The sequence below is a fragment of the Delphinus delphis genome, chromosome 1 (assembly GCF_949987515.2).
Source record: "Delphinus delphis chromosome 1, mDelDel1.2, whole genome shotgun sequence".
Taxonomy (NCBI): domain Eukaryota; kingdom Metazoa; phylum Chordata; class Mammalia; order Artiodactyla; family Delphinidae; genus Delphinus; species Delphinus delphis.
This window is the reverse complement of record NC_082683.1, coordinates 81,760,946-81,786,226: the sequence shown is the minus strand read 5'-3', so window position 1 is coordinate 81,786,226 and position 25,281 is coordinate 81,760,946. Positions and strand designations below refer to the sequence as shown.

At 33.7% G+C, this 25,281-nt stretch overlaps 1 protein-coding gene across 3 annotated transcripts in view; it reads right to left on the bottom strand.

Moving 5' to 3' along the window:
• The window catches only part of FNBP1L (formin binding protein 1 like), a 120,086-nt gene that overhangs the window by 13,183 nt on the left and 81,622 nt on the right, over positions 1-25,281 (bottom strand). For 2 of the 3 annotated variants that reach the window (XM_060025866.1, XM_060025876.1), the window contains exons 3-9: positions 23,548-23,601; positions 22,119-22,266; positions 21,264-21,326; positions 13,802-13,906; positions 10,150-10,278; positions 8,209-8,355; positions 6,351-6,554 (exon numbers count right to left, since the gene is read on the bottom strand). In XM_060025866.1, coding sequence (XP_059881849.1) covers positions 6,351-6,554; positions 8,209-8,355; positions 10,150-10,278; positions 13,802-13,906; positions 21,264-21,326; positions 22,119-22,266; positions 23,548-23,601 — 850 coding nt within the window. Of the gene's footprint in view, positions 1-134; positions 150-4,732; positions 4,892-6,350; positions 6,555-8,208; positions 8,356-10,149; positions 10,279-13,801; positions 13,907-21,263; positions 21,327-22,118; positions 22,267-23,547; positions 23,602-25,281 lie in introns of all 3 variants that reach the window. The other variant, XM_060025885.1, reaches the window with a different exon arrangement.

Here is a 25,281-nt window from a genome sequence, read left to right as displayed (position 1 = left end):
TAAATTATAAAAAGAAAAGACATACAAGGTAACATGTGGGGATGTACGTTACCACTTTGTTTTGAATTAAACAAAACAATGTTTTGTGATTATTTAATGTTGGCACAGTATATAGATCAGCACATAAGGCTTACCATCTTCACCGACCACTGAATAGTTCAATGGAAAACAGAAAGAAATGGTATATTATTCACATGAAACCATAATACAGAAGATGCAATAACTTATTCTTTTTTTTACAATATTAAAATAAATCATGTACATTTCACAATCCAAACAATTATGCCAGAAAAACAATTTTAACCACACTTTTGGGAAAGTAAATTACTTGCAAAAAAATATATACACTGATGATAATGGGCAGATATTTTCCAAGTGCAACTGAAACGCAAAAGTAAATAGTAATCATTCTATCAGTAAACACGTATTTTCTTCTTTAAAAAACAATTTTTACATAAGTGGATTTCACTTACATAGCTGTTCACTCTCAAAATACTAATATTTGAAAAGGTGAATATAAAAGATTTAATACTAGCCATTTAAAATAAATATTAGATGTAGTATTAAAGAATGGAATACTTTTCCCAATGCATTAAACAAAACACCATTATCTGAATTATTATAGTTCAAAATACTGTTTTGAATTTAAATATACTATGGGTCAGTAAGGGTAACATTTCTACTTTAGTTTTAAGGTGCTATTTTTAATGTACGGACACATTAAAAAACACACTATTATCAAAATAATAATGAGTCACCCAGATTCAAGTTTCCCATACATATTTGCTAATGGACACAAACATATGGGTTGAATTTTGCTTTGAAGATATAGCTTCCATTTCTCAGTTTTCATTCTGAAATCCATGTGCTCGAAAAGCAACACTAAAAATACATAACTTCAATTTTTAGAAAACTGGTTAAAATTTATTCTTTCTGAAAATGTGAAATGACATAGCACAAAGTCCTCTCATATTGTGAATATATATATGCATATTTATATATCACCCACATTCTATGAGTTACCAGGATTCTGCAACTGGCACTGCATCTGTCTGCCATCCACACGTGTATACATGCACATGCGTGCGCACAAACACTCACACACACATTGTGACCCATAATACTCGGTAGAGCTTTGCAAAGTTCATCTTCATATCCATTTCATTTGTTTAGCGACCTCTAAAATTTTTACTTGTCCCTATTTTCTAAGTCATGATGTTTTAGAGAATATGGAAGATGTCAGGTAGAACTTCACATAAAAAATATAGATTTTAATAAATAGCTGACAAAAATATCTACCCTTTATCTCTGATGAACTGGCCATATATATTAATGGTTACGATGATAAGAAAAGATGACATACGCTATCCATTATCTTTCCAAATTAAGCTTAACATTCTTTAGACTGTCAGTAGTTTCAGGGAACAAAAACCACAACTTATTTTGCTATGACAAAATTCTTGGTAAGAAGATTAGAAGGTTTAAATTTTAAAAAGATATTTATGGTCTTCTATAAATATTATTAAAACAAAATCATATAGATGATAAGAAACAAAATAGGTAAAGCATTTGAATTTATCTTTTATGATAATCTCCACCAGCTAAATTTCTAAGTGATACAAATTATTTTTTCAGTTTCTATATTAATAGTTTTAGAGAAAACAATAATATAATTATAACTGAAATATCAAATGCTTCAGTTTTTAGCTAACCTAGTTTTACTATCAATTAGAAAATAAATTCACAGTTCATTAACCTTAGATTTGGGGATATTAAAAACTAAAGTTCTTTGTAAAATATTAGAAATATATTTTGTCTTTTTTTTTAAGCAATTCACGTTCAATAGAGAAATACTATACTCTCATATGCAATTTTCATATCCCTGTAACTAGAAAATTTCACATACCCACTATATCTTAATAAATACATAAGGGACCTAAAAAGGAAATCAGTCAGGCAATTCAAATTATTATGTGTATTTAAGTTAAAGACAGGAAAATCCTGAGAACTGTATTCTGGATAAATAAAAGCTTACAAAAATGACTCTAGAAGTCTATAATATCATGAACAATTTAAAAGGAAAACATGGACTTGATACTGCTAGATAAATATACTTCTAAAAAAAAAACAAGGAGTACCCAGTAAGCTCCAATGAAGTAGTTATAGAGTAAAAATTATTCATTTTTATATTAAGTAGTTAAGTTTGGGTGTGCACCAAATATCTATTTAAGGTTAGATCTTGATGTCACAGAACGAAATTATAAACCCTCATCCCTCAGAGAAAGTCTACCAGTACCACCATCAAATTCAAAAACACTGGTCCAATATAACATTTCTCATATCCTTAAAGATACTGCAAACTGTATACAATAGGTTTTCTTAAGAATGAGAGAAAAAGAAATTATAAATTTTTAGAAAAGCCAAAAGCAGGTACTTAGGAAAAATGATGTAACAAATATAGCTCAAAACAAGAGTTTCTGCTTTGAATGGTACAACTCATCAGCTTTATGAAACCTTAAGACTTTGTAAGTTTAATGGACTTACATGGAAATCCATGTAAAAACACATAAACTGGCTTCTTAAAGCTTATCTTCTTTTTCTATATTGAGAAAATTCTTAAGTGGAAGAAAACATAATTTCGAAATAGTATCTAGTAAACTACCAAATACCAATCAAAATAGAAAGAAACTTCTCAATGCCAAGGTAATAAACTTTACTTCCTGCTCTATTCTCCAATCTCTAGTTAGTCTGTCATATTTTCCATCTTGCATACTGCTTTTTTCTTTGGCATGATAACTAATAATAAAAGTGGGACCATTTTGGCCTTCTGGAACTAGCCCCCCACCCCCCCGCCAAATGTACTAATATTTTAAATTAAAGCAATATGTGGAAATACGAGAAATAATGACCCCACAGATACTTTTAAGTTCTACGGTTATAAAATTCTACCAATAGATTTATTCAATAACAATGAAGATGGCACAGATTTAAGCTTCTCTCTCCAGGGCTCCCAGTTCTAACTGCCTAAACTTTTTTCAAAGAATTATATTTACTTCATACCTCTATGACTATACTGTGTAGGGTACTGTAACTGGGCCTGGTAGACTCGATATGTAGGACACATATGTGATTACAAAAATGAAGTCTAAGTCATCAAAGAGAAGAAAGATGGGAATTAATTCTACTCTATTGTTCAGGCAATAGAAATCCCACGTATGATTTCTTAAAGTCTTTTAAAACAAGTGATAAGAGCTTTGAAAAGTGATAACAGGCACCTATGGTGCTTGTAGGTATAATACAGACTCATTCACAGGGACTTTTCAAAATGTCATGAAATTAACCTATATCATTCACATACAGAATTAGAAAAGGTAGACGCAAAGAAGTTCATGTCATTATAGGAAAAAAGGAAGTCCCAAAAAGAACATAATACACTAGGATATTTCTGCTGCACTACTGATACCAATTGTTTGTCATACTGTTTCAATGGAAATGTAAATAATAATGTAATCTTGCCCTAAATTAATGTATCTTGTCCACATGTGGCCAGAAGAGAAACCCAACTAAAGCAATTTGAAGATAGAAAGGGCTACAAACAGTGAGAAACACACAGGCTAGACAGAGAAGGAAAAAGAAAAAAGAAATGAAAGGGAGAGAAGGAACAGAGGGAGAGAGGAAGGGAGGAGAAGCAGGGAAAGGAAAGGAAAAGAGAGGGATTGCAAGGAAGAGTGAGTCCAAGAGTGAGTGTATTGCTGTTAATGATTAGAGTTCTTATGACACTACTAGACTCTCAGTTCTCATTGGTGGAGTATCACACCTATGTTTTTTATATGTCCAAACAAATGCTCATACAAATCTCATAAATGTATCTAAATTATGAGCTATGAATATTACAAACACGGTCTTAAAATCAGATCATAAAAGAAATTAGACTAACATAATGAAGTAACACTAATTTATCAGTAGTATAACAGTTGTTGCTAAGAAACAATTTAGTATTTGCTTTTTACTATTCTAAAACTTTTCATTTGCAGAGTATATTTAGTTTTAAGTAAATGCCAAAGGCTAGCCTATTGGGGAAAAAAAAGGAAATATTTGGTAAAAAATACTTCCTGTAACAATTACTCAATACAAATTCCATATAACCATTACTCAATAATATCTAGCATTTTTATAGGCTTTACAACTTACAAAGTACTTTCTAATATATTATCTTAATTGATCTACAATCTTGATATTTAACATGCCTATCTTTGATTTTTTATTTAACTATTGGAAACTGTGTTTTATGCTTCTGAAAGTAGGGCCATTAAAATTAAAATAGAACTTGATTTTTTTTGCCAACAAAATAATACTTTATAAGTTCGCAGAGGTCATTAGTGACAAATTATTACATGAGTAACTCCAGTGACAAATTACTGAAAGTCTTAAAAATGTAAATACATTACAAGACAATGGCGAACATATGACTGCACATAAACAACAACAACAAAAAAAATAGCTAATATGATGGTACCCAGCACCCTCTTTATAATACCATTCTTTTATGGGTGAGCATTTCAAATGTTATAAAGAGGAGTTGTTTTTAACTTGAGGGCGGCTATACTTAATTCTGTCGTGTTTTAAACTACATATATATAGGAGAGAGCCTTATAATGAGGGTGGAGAGTATTAAAAGCCACAGTACACACACAATAGGCCATCATGCATTTTAACCCATTATTAAACTTACCCCTCTTTTGAGACTTCTGAAAGAAGGAATTCTGGGCTTCCCTGTTTTTATTTCATTCATACAATAATGCACGGGCTCAATGGAGAATGTGAGAAACTGGGACCCATTAGGAGTACTGGATGTGAATAAACTAGTAGGGGTTAAGGGTGGGGACTGTGGCTAATATGGAAATAAAGAAAGGAATCAATAAGCCAAATGTGCATAGCTTTTTTTCCTAAATGAAAATTCTATTTTTGGCAACATACTTTTTACAAAATATATCTCAAATAAAGTTTTCTATAAAAATATTATAAGAAAGTTAACATAGCTTTGCCAAAACTGTCATTTTAAAAAGTCAAATTTACTTTTAAAAATGTACCACTTCATCACTTTTTTACAAGCTGACAGACTGAAAATATAGAGTGTATACAAATTATAAGGTTAGAGAGAGCAATATGACCTAGACAAAAAAATTCTCTTCCGATTTCTAGAATATTAGCACCACCTAGTTAGTTATACTTAACCTATAATACTTGTCAGAGATAAAGGCAGCAGCTACAGTTAAAGTTATCTAAATAGTCAATGTCTATTAAAATAAAATATTAAAATTGTAACTGATTATCATAAATAGGCAAAATAATTTCATTACGTTGTGGCTTTCCTCTCAAAACTGTTTCTATTTCATCCCTGTTGCACCTCTTTTTTTTAAAAAAATTTCAGTATTCCTTGTTTTTCTAAGCTCTCCTAGCTACTCTGATCTGACTTTAAAAAAAGTCTCACCTCTCAACTTCTCAATGGGACAATATTATGAAAAACATGAATAAAGCTTGAGTTAATTATAATTGTGCTTTTAAAGATATTTACAGGTATATTATAATGAGTTAAATTTTATCTACATTCGTATGTCAAGATCAGAAAAATGAATTAAAATAATCATGTATACTTTAATACAGAACATCAGATTAAAATACGTATCTATTCTCCTGATTATGACACTTTATAGTCATTAAATTGATAAGAAGATTAAGCACACATCTATTCCATTTGCTCACCTGCTGAGCTAAATTTATCTATCTAAAATAAACAGCACATCCAAAGATGGGTTTCAACAGGAGGTTAAGAGAGATTCTCTTAGTAAACTAGAGATTTTTTTAAACTTCAAATAACACACGCATTGAGCCCTTCCCATTAAATATTCACATGGATAATAAAAATAACCTTATTAGTATGATCTATAAGACCTAATCTGACATTTTATTATTGCTGTGGTCAATCATTCATTCCACCTGAGAACTGCAATTTTTGTGATCTTAGAGTCAGATCGTAATGATTCTGAAAAAATTTGAACTGAAACTACATACAAATGAAATTTCAAAAGCATATAATTTAAGAGATGTTAACAGCTTATTTAGTATTTTTACTCATTTTTATATGGCAGTCAAATGTTAAATCCAGAAATAATTTTTACTATTAAGGTACAAAATTCTATGTTTCTACTAAGTGAAAAGTTAATTGAATCATTCAAATCAAAATATTTATTCTCTATTAATAGTAAACCATTATCCATTCAATACCTACATCATTTTAAATGACAAACTAAAACAAAATTATTAGCATAGAGGAATTTTATGACTTTTACCTTTGGCTTCTTTCCAAAGAGCCACAACTTGCCCTTGGCCTTTCCTACTGTGGTTTTGGCATCCACCTTCCCACTTTCCTGTTTGGATGCACTGATAGTCCCATCAGAAATGGTTCTATAAATATGCTGACTGTAATCTTCAAATGGAAAGTCTCCTGGAGGTTCAAATCCGGACTTAAAGGAGTCTACTACCATCTGAGAGTCCTATACACAAGAAACATGTTTTTTTTTAACCATTTCATTTGCTTATGATACCATATTAGCTTTCAAAAACCTTAATCTGTGTTAGAGAATAACAAATAAAAATTTAAATAATTCTACAATACTTATTAAAGGTTTAAAGTGAATAATTTCTTCCTGTGAATACGTAATAAACCATAAATATTTTAATTCCTATAGAAAAATAATTTACAAATTACTACATTATTAATTTGTAATGTTCACGGATGTTTTCACTCAGGGTTATTCTCAAGTAGAAATTCTAAGTTTTAAAGGAAAAGGGTTTTCTGTTTTACAGGATGTCTCCAAAGAAGGTGACCTATGGAAAAGAGGAAAGGGCATCTAATTGTAAAAGAGGGTAAGAGACAAGTAGAAAGGCTTTCATTCACGCAACAGGGGAAAGGATAAATAAAATATATTAAAGACATACGAGGAAATGTTAACAGAACAATGAAAAAAGATCTCACAAACAATACTGAGTGCAAAAATTAACTCTGAAATAAAGTTTAGCACCATTTACCCAAAACTTTAAAACACACATAAGTGTTATATATTGATTTTGGACATACATACCTCTATCTGAATGTTCTATTGACACCTTAAAATCATTATTTGCAAACAGAATACTTTATCTCTACAAACTCCTCGTCCACCCCTACCAGCTCTCCTCTTTTATTCCCTATCTCTGTTGGTAGTACATTTTGCCTATCATTTAGTCAAAAGTCATCCTTAGGTCATACCTTACTTTTTTTTTTGTCACTAATGCCACCCCCACCAATCATCTGCTAAAGGGTAAGAAGAGGGAGAGAGGAGAAGGACCTAACTATATTTGTAACCTTGGATGCAGCTATACCAAAATATAAATGTATGTTTGAATTCCCAAAGAACCCCAAAATCTTCTTTCCTTTTTTAAATTTAAGTCAAAATTCTGTTACAAGAAAGACCTTCACTCATATAAAACCAACTTGCCATGAAAACTAAAATACATAGTACATATTTGGCACTCCCCAAACACTGGTTCTCTTCTCTTCCTTTTCCCTCATATCCTCATTTTCTGTTAACCTTAGCTTCTCAGTCACTAAATCAACATTTACTGATAAATGACCAGGTACAAGACCTTTTCTAGACCTTAATCAAGATATAATGTGATTAGATTTACTTCTTCAAGAGGAGCAGGGCTTCTTGAAGGCAGTACCTTCTACTCATAATGCCCTCCTTCTTTTCTCTTGAGCCATCATTCCATACACTCCTCAGGCTTCAAAATGCACCTCAAGTACCAACTCCTGTGGTTACAAGCAACTCTTACAACTCTAGATCTGACAATTTCCTTCTTTAAACTTTCACTAGACTAACAGTATCATACAGTTTGTAACATACAGTTCATAGGTTAGTTATACTCTTGGAGTAGAACTGAAAAATTAGTGGGGAAAGGAAAGAGAAGCATTAGAACTCTTTCCTTTTAAACAATTAGAATTTTAGTGTTTAGAATGATCCTTACAGCCCAAAGGAGTCTGGCAATAAGTTATTTCTACAGAATATAACTTAAAATCAGCTAACCATCAATTACTTCCCCCCTTTCCCAATTCATTTCACTAACTTAAACCAAATATATTACTCAAATTAATTATAAAACACTTACTCTTCTTTCGTCAACCGATTTTGCTGCAAGAATCATTCCTTCCAAACACTTTGAAATGATGGGAATAACTTTGCGTTCTGAGTCTGCAAATCCTCTGTAACACTCACTGAGTTTAATAGTCCTTCGTTCATCCATTTCTTGTAGTTGCTAATAATTAGGAATTTAAAAAAAAAAAAAGGAAAACTGAATTTTCTTTTCATTCTGAAGCAGCCCCCTTCCAAAAAACAAAAATACCCACAAAGATTCTACCCTAACAGTTACACTGTTGTAAATACCTTTTAACAAGTGCTACAGACTTAAAGTACTTAAAACTTGAGGTCTGTGAAGTAGCAAAAAAATATATATACAAGGCTTTTAGTATATCCTAAAACCAGGTGACAACAGTTTTCAAGCCTTCTAAAGGACCCCCTACAGGCTACCAGATCTCTGTTTCATACAACCTCCACCGTTCATTCTTCAGTCAGAGCAGTTATTGTTGTTTATGCTCTAGGAAAAGTTTCATTTTAACACAAAATTTTGACACATTTTTTTTCCTTTTTAAGCAACTGGCATAAAACATATACAAGTGTGAGCATTCTAAACCCTTAAGTTAGTTCAGAACATTTTGGTAAGATCTGACTGGACCAAGAATCCACAGTTGACCGCATACCAATGGGTACCCAAACCTACCACATTCTACAGCTCAAAGTGACTATGGAAAGGTTGGAGACACAAGAGGAAAAACAAGAAGCCACAAGGTCAAAGTGATACATGTATGGAATCCCTACAATTCAAAAATTCATTGGCACATGGCACTAAGAATTATGCCAGGACACAATTATGCCGAATAACTTAAAGGCATTTTTTGACACTTCTTATTTGTCAACAATGACCTTTCTTTCTCATAGGAAGCAACTACACTGCTGAAGTCCCCTAGCTCCCAAAGCCTTCATACTACTTTTTTCCTCTTTACTTCCCAAAGCCTGGGAATTTATTTTGAGACCTGCATTTTCACAAAAGAACTGCGCCCAGCATCACAAAGTGGCAAGACTGTTCCATAGCAAAGTACAAACAAAAGGATCAAGCCCCAAAACACAGAAAAGCAGTGGATCTCCAAGTTAAGGTCTCCCCAGAATATGAAGGCGTAGCTGGTAAGTTTAGAAAAGCACCACAGAGTGAGGACAGGCTGACTAGACACTCTGGATTAAATGACTGAAATCTGATACCCTCTCTAGTCCACCACCTCTCACTATGCTTCCTTTGTACTTCTAACTTGCCTCCAAGAAAAAAAAGGTGTATTTGGACTGACACTCTTTTCACAAAAGCTCTGCTCTCTCAGGTACTACTGTTTTCAACACTTTCACTAAATCCCTTTTCTCTAATTTCTCTTCTTTCTAGAATAGGCGGTAACATAATTTAACCTCCGGAGTCCTTACCTGAGGGCCGTTTGGCAATTAGTATCATCAAATGATGATGGATGGGATTTATAAGCCTGAATTACATTTATGATCTGGCAGCTAGGAAGATAAGCAGGCAAAAACCAGGCTAGCAAATGCATTTCTTAAGATTTATTTCTGCCATCTGGACTAATGCCAATGATTCTGTTATAGTATCAAAAAGCTACCTCCAAATTCTGAGTGAGCAGACTACAATACACAATTCCAATGAATTCTCCCATCTCATAAGACTTAATAATGTAGTATTAAAATTTATCTAGAAAATGTCATTGTTTGAGTGAACTGTTTAATATACTACTAATAAATCTGTAGAAAAATCTGTGATTTCAGTCAGAAAAAATCTACTTTTCACATCTATAATCATAAATTTCTTATCACCAATCTTGATGACTAACTAGTGAATCTAGAAACATTCTGATTGATGCCTGAAATTTTAAAGTTTTACATTTAAAGACTAGCTCTTCCGTATCTAAAATTAGGTTAATTTCACATCTCCAAATTTTACCTTGTAAATCTGAGGAATCACTACGTAGAAATGTTTGTGCTGTTCTCCATTGAAGTTTTGTAATTGTGCAGCATATTCATTCTTATTTTCGTCAGCCATATGTGTACGTAGATTCAACTGCTGTTTAGCCTAGAGGCAAATTGGTCCAAATCATCACCAACGACAAGATGAGCAACAAAATCACAGCTAATTCACTTTTCTACAAGTTATACTAAAACGAGACTTTTTCTAACTACTGATATCATTTAAAAGTAAAGGAGAGGCTTACAGATCTTATGGCCAGTCTCCCTGTTGCAATATTCCCTTTTTCTTACTGCAATAATAAATCCTCCCCCTTACAATAACCCATGAAAATAAAGTTTCTCCTTAACAAATTCAGATTTTTTTAATTAAATAAATGACAACATTATGGTTTGAAATAGTAAGCTTTTAATCAGAAGAGAAAAATAGCATCAGGAATAATTTAGACAGTTACAAAGTTAGCAGTAAAACATTTCTTTAAACATAATCCAGTTATATCCAACCCAGAACCACAGTGAAACCAAATAATAGTAAAAATGGGATTTGGGGATAATGTAATGCTTAACAATAATTTCTACCGCTATACAAATCCACAGGTACTTTATTTAAAGAATGCTTATTTAGAATATAGTTCTGTTCATCTCAAGGAAGGTCTTATAGAAATGCTTTTTGAATAAGAATATTAGTACCATCTACTGATTCATTGGTGAGAACATCAGAATACAAACAGCACAAATCTAGATTTATTGGAGGGGAATCTAAACAATTTTCTCAATTGTTATAAAGTAATAGAAAAAAACAAAATAAGAATTGAAAATTTTTCAGTGTTCCAAGCTATAAATCATGTTAGATGAGAGTGCTTTGAAAATTATATCAATAAAAGCACATTGCGAATACACTTGATTATTCTAATTCTAGTTTTTACAATTGTAATCCCTAACCTTCTAACAGTAGGTCTACAAGTTAGTTCTTCTGAACTCAGAAATAAACTGACCTACAGAAATACATGGCAGTCAAGATCTCAGATAAGTCCACAAAAATCCATTTAATCCACAGTGTACTTGAAAATTAAAATAAATAAGTACTATGAAAACTAAACACCATGGCCCAAAATATTTCTACAGAAAAATATACTTCAAGTTCTAACCTGGGATCGTTAAGTACACATTCATTCACTCCTTTCCCTTTTCTCCCTCCTCTCACAAACTATGATGGAATAAAAGGTTTTCAGAATATTCCCTACCCACAATGGTTCTTTCAGAGGAAGCTCCTCATGTTCCAAGTCACTGGCTGTGACTCCCAAGGCCTGGGAGAAAGGCTCCAGCAGGTTATGTAAGAGAATAAGGCTAGAAGCTAAAACAGTTGACACCTTCCCTGGCATATTCTGGGTTTCACATCTACTGCCTTTCCTTTCTTTCTTTCTTTTTCTTTTTATATTTCATCAAATTTTTTTAAAATTTTAATTGTAGCAAAACACACAATACACATAACATAAAATTTACCATCTTAATCATTTTTAAGTGTACAGTTTGATAGCGTTACGTATATTCATGGTTTTGTGCAACTGACTTCCTTTTCTTTAGGAAGATACTCGGCCTGCTCCCTCTTCACCTGTTTTTTTATGCTTTTTTTTTAAACTTTCATAAGTAGTAACTTGAAACTATGTTCCCTTCCCTTCCTGGTCACTTAAAACAGAATTCCTCTACTCTCTGGTATCTAAAGTAAAACCTCAAAGTTTTCCTAATTCTCTAATAATTAAAGGGGTTGCAAACAAATAAGAATAAAAAAGGAAGATATAAACATAAAAATTCTGAACTAGTTAGGTGAAACTAACTAGTAGACATGTTATATCTAGATTTCAAGATGTCTGACCTGTCTCTAAAGATACCTTTATAGACAAAATGAATAAGTTAAAAATGAGAGTCCAGTTAAAGAGTTCGCCTAACTTGCCTAGTACATAAACTATGTATTCAATTGATGTTTGATAATAAGTCAAAGGAGTTCTTAAGGAGTCAATGTCAACCAGCAAGGAAGTTTCCCATATATAAAATAGAGCTGTTTGCAAGTGTTGTGGTCCACATTTTTATCAAGTAATGATAACACATTATGTGTATGACATGATACCTGGAAGGAAATTAATATAGTGGATGATCAAAATCAGGATCCAAAAATCTTAACAGCAGGATCAAATCTAATAATTGATACAGATGTAGCATATACGTTTAAAAGACCAACAGTACAAGTTCTGTCTGAGACACATATTCTTATACCACACCATATGTGAAAAGACATGGGAATTTCAGTTAACCATAAACTCAATGAGAGTCAAGCCAAACAATGTGGTTGCCCAAAATACATTTAGGGTATAATTAACATAAATTTAGTGTTCAAAACAAAGGAGGTAATCAAACTCAGAACTGATCAGACTGAACTATACCCAATTTGAGGTAACAAAGAATATTGGTTAAATTGGTATCCAAAGGAGTATTAACTTGAAGATGTCTGAAAAGTAACTTGAAGATATTTCATATGTGCAATAGGTGAAGAAACACAATAGTTCATCTAGGGGTAGATAATCTGCTACAAATATCTAAAAACCTATTTTGAGAAAAATATAGATTTGTTATTTTTCTGGTACCTCAAAGAAACTAAAGCTGAACAGGGAGACAAATGGGATCAATATAAGGAAATGGTAATTTTTTTTAAAAAAATGAACAGACTATTTTAAGACTCTATATTCCCAACAACAGGGAACTTACTATCATAAGAGATATGTTATTAAAAATAGGGTAGACAAGATAAACGCCATCATAAGTTATACTAGAAGAACTTTAAGGTAACTGTAACCTGAAATGTATATGATTTTGGGGTTTTTAAAAACTGGTAAAGAAAATGGAAGGTAGAAAATAAATTATTCCTTTCCTCTTGCTTTTTCTTGTTCTGATGCTATAGGAAATTACAAAATTCGAAGGAGAAAATATACTAATGTTGGGCCTTTGTATATACAAAAACATGGAGTAAGGTTCATCTATTTTTCAAAATCCCAACATTTTAGCACTATCACTGTGTCAAATGTCCTAAGATAAAGAACATACAGCAGGGGAGAAGGAGAAGCTAAGCAGCAAAAGTTACAGGGCTGATCCTACCAACAGTAATGTTACAGAACATCTGGCCCAGAATCAGTCAGTGAATGACAAGAGAGAATTCAGTTTTCCAAAATGAACGACTGAATTAATCAAATAATAAACAAATAGTTGATATCACACTTCTGACAGTTTTATCATGTTTTCCCTTCTGTATAGTTGGGAAGCACACTATCCAGCCTCTATTTGCATACCCCATCAACATACCTTAGACTTTCTATCTTATTTTTAAATAGGATAGAAACTCATTCCTAATAGCAACTAGGTCTTTCCTATACACTCAGAATGCAGTTGACATTAATATGTTAATTTTATTCTAATTACTTTCTCAGACCACTATGTGTAAAGTATGCAAATATTTGTGTATCTTAGATTTAGATGTAGTGTATCTCTTGAGGAAACTCTAATACCAACACAAATATTGTAACTACTCTCCATATGCAAGTAATAATATTTTGATATTAAAGTCAGTTTGGATTATTTCTTACCTTTTCAACATCTGCCTTGGTTGCATTAGTATCATTATCCAATCTTTCATAACTCTGTTGTGCCTTCTCTGCCTCTCTACATTCTCTTTCAAATTTCTTTTTACTCTGTTAAAAAAAATTAAAATGCTGAAAAATAAAATTAGATTTATCTCATTTAGAAGTTAACAAATAATACTAAAATTTATATGGAATGACAAGAGACCCAGAATTGCCAAAGTAATCCTGAGGAAAAAGAACAAAGCTGGAGGCATAACCCTTCTAGATTCCAGACAATACTATAAAGCTACAGTTATCAAAACAGCATGGTATTGGCACAATAAAAGACATGGATCAATGGAACAAAAAAGACAGCCCAGAAATAAACCCACACACCTACGACACACCTCTATGACAAAGGAGGCAAGAATATTCAATGGAGAAAAGACAGCCTCTTTAGCAAGTGGTATTTGGAAAACTGGACAGCTACATGTAAATCAATGAAATTAGAACACTCCCTCAACACCTTATATAAGAATAAATTCGAGGGCTTCCCTGGTGGTGCTGTGGTTGAGAGTCCACCTGCCAATGCAGGGGACACAGGTTCGGGCCCCGGTCCGGGAAGATCCCACATGCCGCGGAGCGGCTGGGCCCGTGAGCCATGGCCGCTGAGCCTGCGTGTCTGGAGCCTGTGCTCCGCAACGGGAAAGGCCACAACAGTGAGAGGCCCACGTACCGCAAAAAAAAAAATGAATAAATTTGAAATGTATTAAAGACCTAAACATAATACAGGACCCCATTAAACTCCTAGAAGAGAACATAAGCAAAACATTCTCAGACATAAATCGCAACAATACTTTCTTAGATCAGTCTCCTGAGGCAAAAGAAGTAAAAGCAAAACTAAACAAATGGGACCTAATCAAACTTAAAAGCTTTTGCAAAGGAAAGCATCAACAAAATAAAAACACCTATGGAATGGGAGAAAATGTTTGCAAATGATGTGACTGATAAGGGGTTAATATTCAAAATATATAAACAACTCATACACCTCAATATCAAAAAAAAACCCAATCAAAAAATGGGCAGAAGACCCAGACATTTCTTCAAAGAAGACATAGAGATGTCTAACAGCCACATGAAAAGGTGTTCAACATAGCTAATTATTAGAGAAATGCAAACAAAACCACAATGAAGTATCACCTCACACTGGTCAGAATGACTATCATCAAAAAAGTCTACAAATAATAAACACCGGAAAGAGTGTGGAGAAAAGGGAACTGTCCTACAAGGTGGGAATGCGAATCGGTGTAGCCACTGTGGAAAACAGTATGCAGGTTTCTCAAGAAACTAAGACTAGAACTAACATATGATCCAGCAGTCCCACTCCTGGGCATATATCCAGAAAAGACGAAAACTCTAATTTGAAAAGATACATACACCCCAATGTTCACAGCAGCACCATTTACAATAGCTATGCCATGGAAACGACCCAAATGCCTATCAACAGACAACTGGTTTAAGAAGATGTGCTATAGGGGCTTCCCTGGTGGCGCAGTGGCTGGGAGTCCGCCTGCTGATGCAGGGGACGCGGGTTCGTGCCCCGGTACGGGAGGATCCCACATGCTGCGGAGCGGCTGGGCCTGTAAGCCATGGCCGCTGAGCCTGTGCTCCGCAACGGGAGAGGCCACAGCAGTGAGGGGCCCGCGTAACGCAAAAAAAAAAAAAAAAAAAAAGAAGATGTGCTATATATATACAATGGGATATTACTCAGCCATAAAGAAAAGAATGAAATATTATCATATGTAGCAACATGGATGGACCTAGAATATCATACTAAGCAGACTAAGTCAGACAAATATTATATGATATCACTTATAAGTGGAATCTAAAAAATAATACAAGTGAATGTATATACAAAACAAACTTATGGTTACCAAAGGGGAAAGGGAACAGGGGGATAAATTAGGAGTATGGGGTTAACAGATATAAATTACTATACATAAAACAGATAAGCAACAGGATTTACTATATAGCACAAGGAACTATATTCAATATCTTATAATAACCTATGCTGGAAAATAATCTGAAAGAATTTATATATATATATAACTGAATAAGTTTGCTGTACATCTGAAACCAACACAATATTGTAAACCAACTATACCTCAATAAAAAAGAAAGTAACTTTAAGGTATTGCCACTGTGTACTGTGTAAAATTACACAAGTAAAATTTTTCTAAATTAGCAAAGAATTTTACTATTACAAACCATGTGCCTTAAATATGAGACATCATAAGACTGTTAAGAAAAAAAATCATAGGCATGACTGAGTTAATATTCATTATGTATCTCAATCTCTTTATAATAAGAAAAATAATCATATGTATTTTGTAATTTTCTATTTTAAGCTCATCTTAAGCATGACTTTTTGGTTTGTTTGGTGTTTTTTGTTTGGTTTTTATATGTTTGGTTGATTGGTTTTGGTGTTTGCTTGTTTTCTTTTCTTTTCTTTTTTTTTTTGATGGAGTCCCAATGTAGCTTAGAATGTGGAAACATCCCTCCAAAGTGGTTTTGTGTTGTTTCTTCCAAGTGTCCCAGGAATACCACCTGCCCAGAATGACCTCTAAAATTTTTTAAATTTAATTCAAATTAGTATGACTTTGCAAAACCTATTCACAACTGAGCATATGATATATTTACTTTCCTGTGTATTTTTTTATCCTGAAGTTAATGTCTTTTTCTAAAAAATTTGCTTTAGTTTTCAATGTACTTTTCTCTAATTCAACCCTAGTGTCCCCAATTCTTTACATCTCTCCTCAGTTAATTCAAACATATTCAGAATTCTATCAATTTTATCTTCTTAATGAAATCAAGAACCCAGGTTTGTAACCTGTTAAAATTTGAACTGGTTACCAAACTAGGCCTACTGAATAACTGTTACCTTGGGATTTCCCTTCACCATTTCCTGGGGATTCCTTTCAATTCTCCCTTAATTCGAATCTCCTATTTCCTAGTTCCACACCTGCCCCTTTCTTGGTTCATTTCTCTATTTTGCTAGAACACATTCAGCAGTAGCTTCCTAAAAGAAGCTTCCTAAAAGAGATAATTGTTTAAGTCTCCATGACTGAAAATGCCTTTCCATCTATTTTAACTGATAAAATTTGGCCAGGTGTGAAACTCTAAGTAGGAAATCTTCTTTCTTCAGAAATGTAAAAGTACCACTCCACTGTCTTCTGGCTTCCTGATCCCATTCTGATCCCTGATCCTTTGCATAAAATATGTTTATTTTGTTTTGTTTTTTCTCTCTGGAGGTTGGTAGGATCTTCTCTCTCTCTTAATTGTTCTGAAATTTCATGAAGATATGTCTTGCTGTGAATCCACTGTGCTGAGCACCTGGAAAATCCTTTCCATCTGGAAACTCATGTCTTTCTGTTCTGGGGAAATTTTCTTGAATTAATTTTGCCTATCCATTTTCTATGTTTTCTCTTTTTTAAGATGCTTATTATCTTGAAAATGAACCTATAGGATGAGTCCCTCTAATTCTCTTATATTTTCTCTCATATTTTCAATCTCTGTCATTTTGCTCTACTTTGAGAGATTTCTTCAATTTCATTCTTTCTAGTGAGCTTTTCATTTCTGCTACCATAAAGTTCTTTTTTGTTCTTTATATGTTCCTTTCTTTATAGTATCTTGTTCCTATTTCATGGATGTAATAACTTCTCTATTCCCTATGAAAATGTTAATAATATTTCTGGGTTTTGCTTGTTTTTGCTTTTTAATTTCTATTTCCTTTCACAGTCACTGTTTCTTCAAAGTTGCTTTTTTTTCTGCATACTAGTTTTTCTGCATACTCTGGTGTCTACATTAGATGTTTTTTTTTAAATGTCTGGGGATACCTGCCTATCTGCTCTTATTTTAAAAGCTAATTGGATTATGGCCTTTTCCTCTACAGTGATAAGGCCAGGCAGTTTCCTTGGAGAAACCATGGTGCCTGTATCTTTAAGTCTTTCCTCTCAAACTAATTAAATTCCACAGAAGAGACTCTTCCAATTTCTTGTCTGGAAAATATATGCCTTGCTACCTGTATTCTGAGAATTACTCAGAAGAAAGCACAGGATGTCAACATTTTCTATTTACCTAACCAGTTACAATGTCAATTTCTTGTCTTGAGGATTACAAAACTATTCAGATAGTGCAAACCTCATAACTACAAGGTCAAAAGGTTTACATTTCTCACAGGATACTCCTTGACCTTCAGATAGAGACAAGGTTCTTCGCTACCTCCCTTGGCCAGTAGGCAGAGTTCCTGCCACCTTTTGCTAAAGGTTTAGTCCTTCAAAGAGTCAAACTTTATACAGGGATTTCAGTTCCAACTCTCCAAACATACAGAGCTAAAACCTAAACTTTGTCAGTGTGTGAGTACTAAACCCCAAGCCCTTAGCAAGGTCCTGTAAACCATACCCCAAAACCTCTAGAACCACTTTTCAAATGCCACTGTATCAGCTCACATAACTATTGCTCTGGCTTTTAGTTTACCCTTAGTTTCCAGGGTAAAAATTTTAAATGTACTTACTATTTTTATTAGTATGAGATATCAAATGAGATACATAAAATTTATTCAAAGCATAAATATATCTGAATATACATAATATACAGAATGTCACTTTCCTGTGAAGATTAAAATTAAATTTCCACAGTTAATTCTCTGAAACTCAGTTCAGAGCTGTGTTTTCAAATTGAACAGCTATAGCTACTAATTTTGGTGTAATTTGAGGCAACTCATACACAACAATACTTTTTTTTTTTTGCGGTACACTGGCCTCTCACTGCTGTGGCCTCTCCCGTTGTGGAGCACAGACTCCGGACGCGCAGGCTCAGCGGCCATGGCTCACGGGCCCAGCCGCTCCGCGGCATGTGGGATCTTCCCAGACCGGGGCACGAACCCGTGTCCCCTGCATCAGCAGGCGGCCCGTCAACCGCTGTGCCACCAGGGAAGCCCACAACAATACTTTTATATTAAGTGTCCTATTGTTTGTGAAAAAAAATCTACCTACTAATTTCCTTGCAACAGCAAAAGAATCATGAGTACAGTAATATTAAAAATACTCCTTCCCTGAAAGATATTATATCATTATACAATACAGGGATATACTCCAGAAAAGATTCTCCTTTCTTCATCCTTTGTGTCACAGACTAATCAACAGCCACATCTACTCCCCTATTCTTTCTCAGAAGAGTCCACCTCCCTGTACGGAGGCTGAAAAGAGCTGATAACTTGCTTTACCAGCCTTCCCACAGCTGGGGCATGGTCAAGTAATCTAATCCTGTCAAAGGCACCCATGAAGAATTCTGCTGGGGTTTTCTGGGAAAGCTTTCCTTCCCTGGTAAGAGGAAACAGAAGAGAAATGCTTCCTCTCTCCTGCTTCTGCATGCAGCTGAATGAGGATGTGGTGCTTGGCTGCTTAAATCAACTGTTGACCATAAAGGGACAAGCCTGAGGGAAAAGGCCATGGACAAGACAGCAACGTGGACAGATAGAAAAAGCAGCCTTGGTGACATCACTGAGCTACTGACCAACTCTAGAACTGACCTGTTTCCGAGCTTTGTTCTTATAAACTCCTATGATCTGTTACTTGGAACCACCTGATAGACCTGCCATTTCTGATGCTTCAATCTTCTCAATCTCTGACCATTCCTTCAAAATCTTCTTCACAGGCTACTGTCTTCTGCCCTCAACTTAAATGTCAGTGGGGCCTATTTTGTTTATCCTGGGTTAATAACTGTCTTTAAAATTTTTTTTTCTCAATGTTCAATACTCTGTCACTAATTCAAGCTTTCTCTCCTAGTTCTTTAAATATCCTCTCAATTATTGCAAACATGTTAGGAATTTTACAATTTCGTTTTCTTGATTAGACATGAAGACATGGGACTATAAAAGGCATCCTGCACATATTTCCACATATTACACAGAAATTATATTTGTGTCTCTTTCTTACTAGACTGCAGGCTCCACAAAAACAAGACCATATCATATTTGCTTTTGCACCAGACTCAATACATGTTACAGATGCCTTCAATAAACATGAGTTGAGCTGAACTCACCTTTATTTCACAATATTGTTAACGCTTTAAAGAAATCTCTCCTACATTTTTTGATGCTTGTTTTTTATGACCCTTATGACTTTTGCTTAATAACTAACAATTGTTCTAAAGGTAAGTCAGCACATATCAACAGGAATGATTTGTGTCAACTCCAGTTTTTAAAGGGACCAATAACTCATGAGTGTAGGAGTCTGTTATTTTGTGCAAATGAAAGACACACATACATACACATTCATTGGGTGGCAGATACTAAGGATGCTAGTTAAGGCAATTTAAAATTTAATAAATGTAAACACTCCCTAGAAGTCTTTCTGAAACCAATTAGAAAGAAAATCAAAACAAAAATGAAAAGAGACTATTAATATACCTAAGAATTTTCAATCAGTACTGGTGATTAGAATCTTACATCAGTGACAGTTATATAGTAGAAATTTAATCTAAGCTTTTAATCCGTGCCTTTAAAAAAGAAAAGAAAAAAAGCTGAAAGCTGTACACGTATATGCATACTTTTTTTTTAAATCTCAGACTTGTCCTTTTTCCAACAACCACAAGCTAAATTGATTAACATGAAAAACTCCCTTCAGCATAATTTTCAAGGAATACAGTGTCCATCATAAAAGTATGCAGGGAAAGAGTAAACTGCTTGCTAACATGAGGGTTCAAGAAAGAATATTAACCTTATATGACAGCACATCATTTGGCATAACGTTTTAAGTAAAGAAGATAAAATGTTCCATGTAAACATCTTGGTTTTCAAATGACTGTATGCCAGGATATTTAAGAAAAACCACATTAATAAGTACCTTTGGAAAGTTTTTAAAGTAAATAATTATTACGCTTTTATAATTTTGCCCTATAAAGTACTTTATTTCCTACAGTACGATAGTCTATGACCAGCAGCCCAGTACTAGAAACACTCAATTATAGAATCACTGAACTGGAAGAAACATTTCATATAATCTAGTTCACTGTCTTCGTTTTTCATTTGCTAAAACTGAAGTCAAGAAAAAATCAGGTGCTAAGGAAAAGGCAGAACTAGAATCTAGTTTCTCTTAGTCTCAGTCACATGGTCTTCTAGGATGTATCAATATTTCCTTATTACTTCTATCCTCTATCAATATTTTATAGTAACAATGGCAAAGTCAAAAAGAATCTTCCTAAATGTTTACAATTATCTGAAGATTATAGAATTGGTACAAGTACAGAACCATGTAGAAAAAAGGAAAACAGACAAAATGGTCTCATATTCTCTACTTACACCAACGTCAAATTACAAATAATACTACATTGAGAAATATTAAACTCAAATAGATATGAAGCATAAGAGCATTTAGAGCTAAATGCTACAAAATTTTATGTTAAACATGAAAACACTATAACTCACATTATCCATCTGTTTCCAGCACATGTCAAGGTATTGCTGGGCTTTTCGTCCCTCTTGAAGATGCTGAAGATCATAACAACAACCAAAAAAACAAACAAAACAAATTTTTAAATTACAATACCAATTAAAGCCTAAAGTCCCCAAAAGGCTTTTCACTTAATTTTTTTTCAAGGTACTAATTCTGTAAACTTTATCAAGACTTAGGAATAGATTATTAGTAAGGCAAAAATTCTCTAAAATGCATTTTATAGACTATTACTTAAATATTTTAAATATAATCTTTAAGACAGATTAAAGATGTCTCTTGGAAAATACATGATTATCTAAATAGGGGTTGACAAAGTTTTCTATGAAGGGTCAAATAAACATTTTAGGCTTTGCAAACCACACGGTCTCTGTCTCTGTTACAAATATTCAACTCTGCTAATATAATGCAAAAGCAGCCACACACAATATATAAGTGAATGAGTGTGCGCCTGTTCCAATAAAACTTTATGGTCACTAAAATTTGAATTTCATATAATTTTCACAAGTCATAAAATATTCTTTTTTTCATTTTCAACTATCTAAAAATGTAAAAACCATTCTTAGCTCATGGTAACTAGGAAACAAAAACAGGCAGTAAACTAGATTTGTCCCACTGGCTGGAATTTAGCAAACCTCAGTCTTAAATCCAAAAGGATCACAAATTAGCAAGAATGTCTTGAGATAATTTTAGCTAGAAGAAATTTAGAGAAATAGAAAACCAGTTTATGCTGTATGACTATACATTATTTTAAAAAGCAAAGTAATTACTTCATTTCTGTGAAAATATTTCATATACTATTATAACTGTATAAAAATGACAAGAATTACCATTTTTCTTTCAGTTTTCAGATCATGAGCATATCTCATTAATTCACCATAAACTCTGTGCGCCATTTCTTCTGCTACTACTTCTCGCTGTCCTGCATAGTCATTTAACTCGTTAAGGATGTTAAAAAAGGCTATACACGAAGTAAACCTGACAAAAACATATTAAAAATGGTGAAATTTATTTTTACTTTCATTATAAATGTTTTTGTGAGGTATAGATTGAGCCTGATACTTAACAAATTTTAACATATTCAACCTAAATCTCAGCTACTAGCTCTAAATTAACTTTGTATGAAAAGAATCCTGCTTAAGCTCAAGTTGTACATGTTTATATATCTTCGGGCAGTCTTAATTTATAAATAAAAGGATATTTGGGGTCAAAAAATAATAAGAATACTACCTGCAGGCTCTTTTAGCATACTGGAATCTCTTACGTTGCCAATTAACTGCCCTGAGCTTGGGAATGAACTTGGTTGGATTCCTAGGCTTGGCAGCTGAACCTATTACAGAGATGATATGCTTTCTCTAGAGGACAGAACCTGCCAATTATACCACTCAAATGCATCTCGATGGGTGATCTACAGAACAATTTTGCTATCAGCTCTGGATACAGCTGCCTGTATGCCTGCCCACATCCTGAATGCAATTGAAGTGCCGCTATGGTTGGCACCACAGAGGGGTAAGAAGGGGCAAAAATAAGGGTAAAAAGAATGTGTGTGGAGGGAAGGAGAGAAACAAAGAGAATCACTGTATTAAAATGTATAGATTTACTTGAATACACTGCCGGAACACTCTTACATAAGCTGAAGGTGGACAGCTCAGCTAGGACTCCATTAACACTAAACCTGAGAATCCTCTAACAACTGACAATTACACACAAAGTTGTTTTAAGTCTAGTCTCCTTTTGTTTCTGCATTTTACAACTATCCATGTATCCCCCTGTTTAAGAATGCCAAAAAGCTCACAGGCAAAGGTTTGCTCATAGGCAAACCTTTTATTCAGAGTTCCAAAATTACCCTGAAAACCTTATTCCTTTTCATTAATCCTTTAAACCAACCAGCCAAATTGTTTTACTACCTGTAAAAGTAAAAGCAAGAATCTAACAAGCTGACAGCTACAAAATAAAGTATGGAAAAAATACCCTTTTCTTCTGGAGACTACATCATTCAAGTGGAGTCCCAGTCCACCTATTACTTAGAAATCACACTTCAACTATTCTAAAAAGCTATTATCAAGCCCCCTGAAGTATGCAACCTCATAAGAAAAAACAGTAGTTTCCTCTTTCATAAACATTATGATTTTTTATTAAAATAAACTTTTAAAAATCTTTATAAAAAGCTAATGGCATAATATTTATTTTACTAAATAACAAAAATATAGGTCTTCTTTTAAACTTTAATATGCAACCGTAAATAGGTATATAATTTACCTTGGCTCTTCATCTTTGGTGGAACGTTTGGGACAGTACTTCTTAACCAGATTTCTATAGGAAGAAGATTTTTTAAAATTTACTAAAATACTGTTGTTGAAATTCAAATACTCTGAAAGTTTCCAATTTCATTATATCAAGAATTTAATGATGTAAAAAAATTAAGACAGCAACATGATTGCCTATTACCATCATAATAGACAATCATTACTTACATTTTCTCCTTAAAATACTGATTCCTGTAGAAAGAAATGTTATTTCTATGTTTATACGAGTGTAATAGTAACAATTTGGTTGATTATGCTATCAAACTAAAAAGAATTAAGAGGAAGAATAAAAAAAACAAAGTACTCAGCATATGAAACAAAGTACTCAGTATATGAAACTGAGTTATGGCAGAAAGACACGTATTTCAAGGAAATACTATCATTATTTTCTTTTGTAAATCAGGGATTATAATACTAACTAAGGTAAAATGTAAACAGATGCGGACCCACTACAGGATAAAAGAATAGTTCGTCAGTATCCTCTGTAACTCTACTTTTATATGAAAATCACTATGTGATCCTTAACCTTCTCTTTCTTTAGGCAAATGAATTAATTCCAATTGTAACTTTCTCTGCCTGTATCTATGTCCATTCTTGACAGTCTCGGACTAGAATGCTACCTCATTTCATCTTTGCAAAATCAGGGGCAGACAAGCACATGGACTCTGGAGTCAAACTGGACTACGTGGGTTTTGTGTGGCTTCTGTGTGACCTTGGGCAATTTACTCACACTCTTTGTGCCCAGTTTTCTATAAATGGTGATACACAGTACCTCTAACCCATAAGGTTATGAGAATTAAAGTAGACAATATTTGCAAAGCATTAACCACAGTCCTTTATACCACGCTCCTGAAAATATGATCCATGGACCAGTAAAGGTCCAGACTCCTCATTACCTATCCCACAACAAGCTAAGTACAGAAGTTGAGAGTAGTTTTATAAATGTTGAATCTAACAGTAAAAAAAAGTAGGGCCTGTATTTCATGTCTCCTTTTATGTCATTTTTTTTCTAGCATTAAATTTTTATTGTATTTTATAAAAGCATCACTAGAAACTTTAAAAGAAACTAGTCCATCATCACAAATAATTTGAGATGTACTGGTTTAAACTATAATATCTATGGAAATCAGCAATTATGAGGTAACTGATTAACTTATTATGGTTATAACCACAGTCTCCAACCTATAAATGGGTTGCATGCTGGAAATTACTTTTAAAGTCAGTGATTTTCAACCATGAGTCCCTGAATTACTTTAAATAAAAACAAGTCAAACTTGGGCGAAGAACATTCCAAACAGCAAGTAGTTTCAAATTCTGAACATAATTTTGTATATCAACATTTTAAGCATTGTTTAGAGTTATAGGCTATAATTGACATTTGTTGTCTATGCCTACCTGCATCACTCACTACACTTTTTTATTCTGTAACAGTTTGTAGCAGACATATTTCTGCTCATCAAAGAACCCTATTGGGCTTCCCTGGTGGCGCAGTGGTTGGGGGTCCGCCTGCCGATGCAGGGGACACGGGTTCATGCCCTGGTCCGGGAGGGTCCCACATGCCGCGGAGCGGCTGGGCCCGTGGGCCGTGGCCGCTGGGCCTGCGCGTCCGGAGCCTGTGCTCCGCAACGGGAGAGGCCGCAGCGGTGAGAGGCCCACGTACCGCAAAAAAAAATAAAGAAATAAAGAT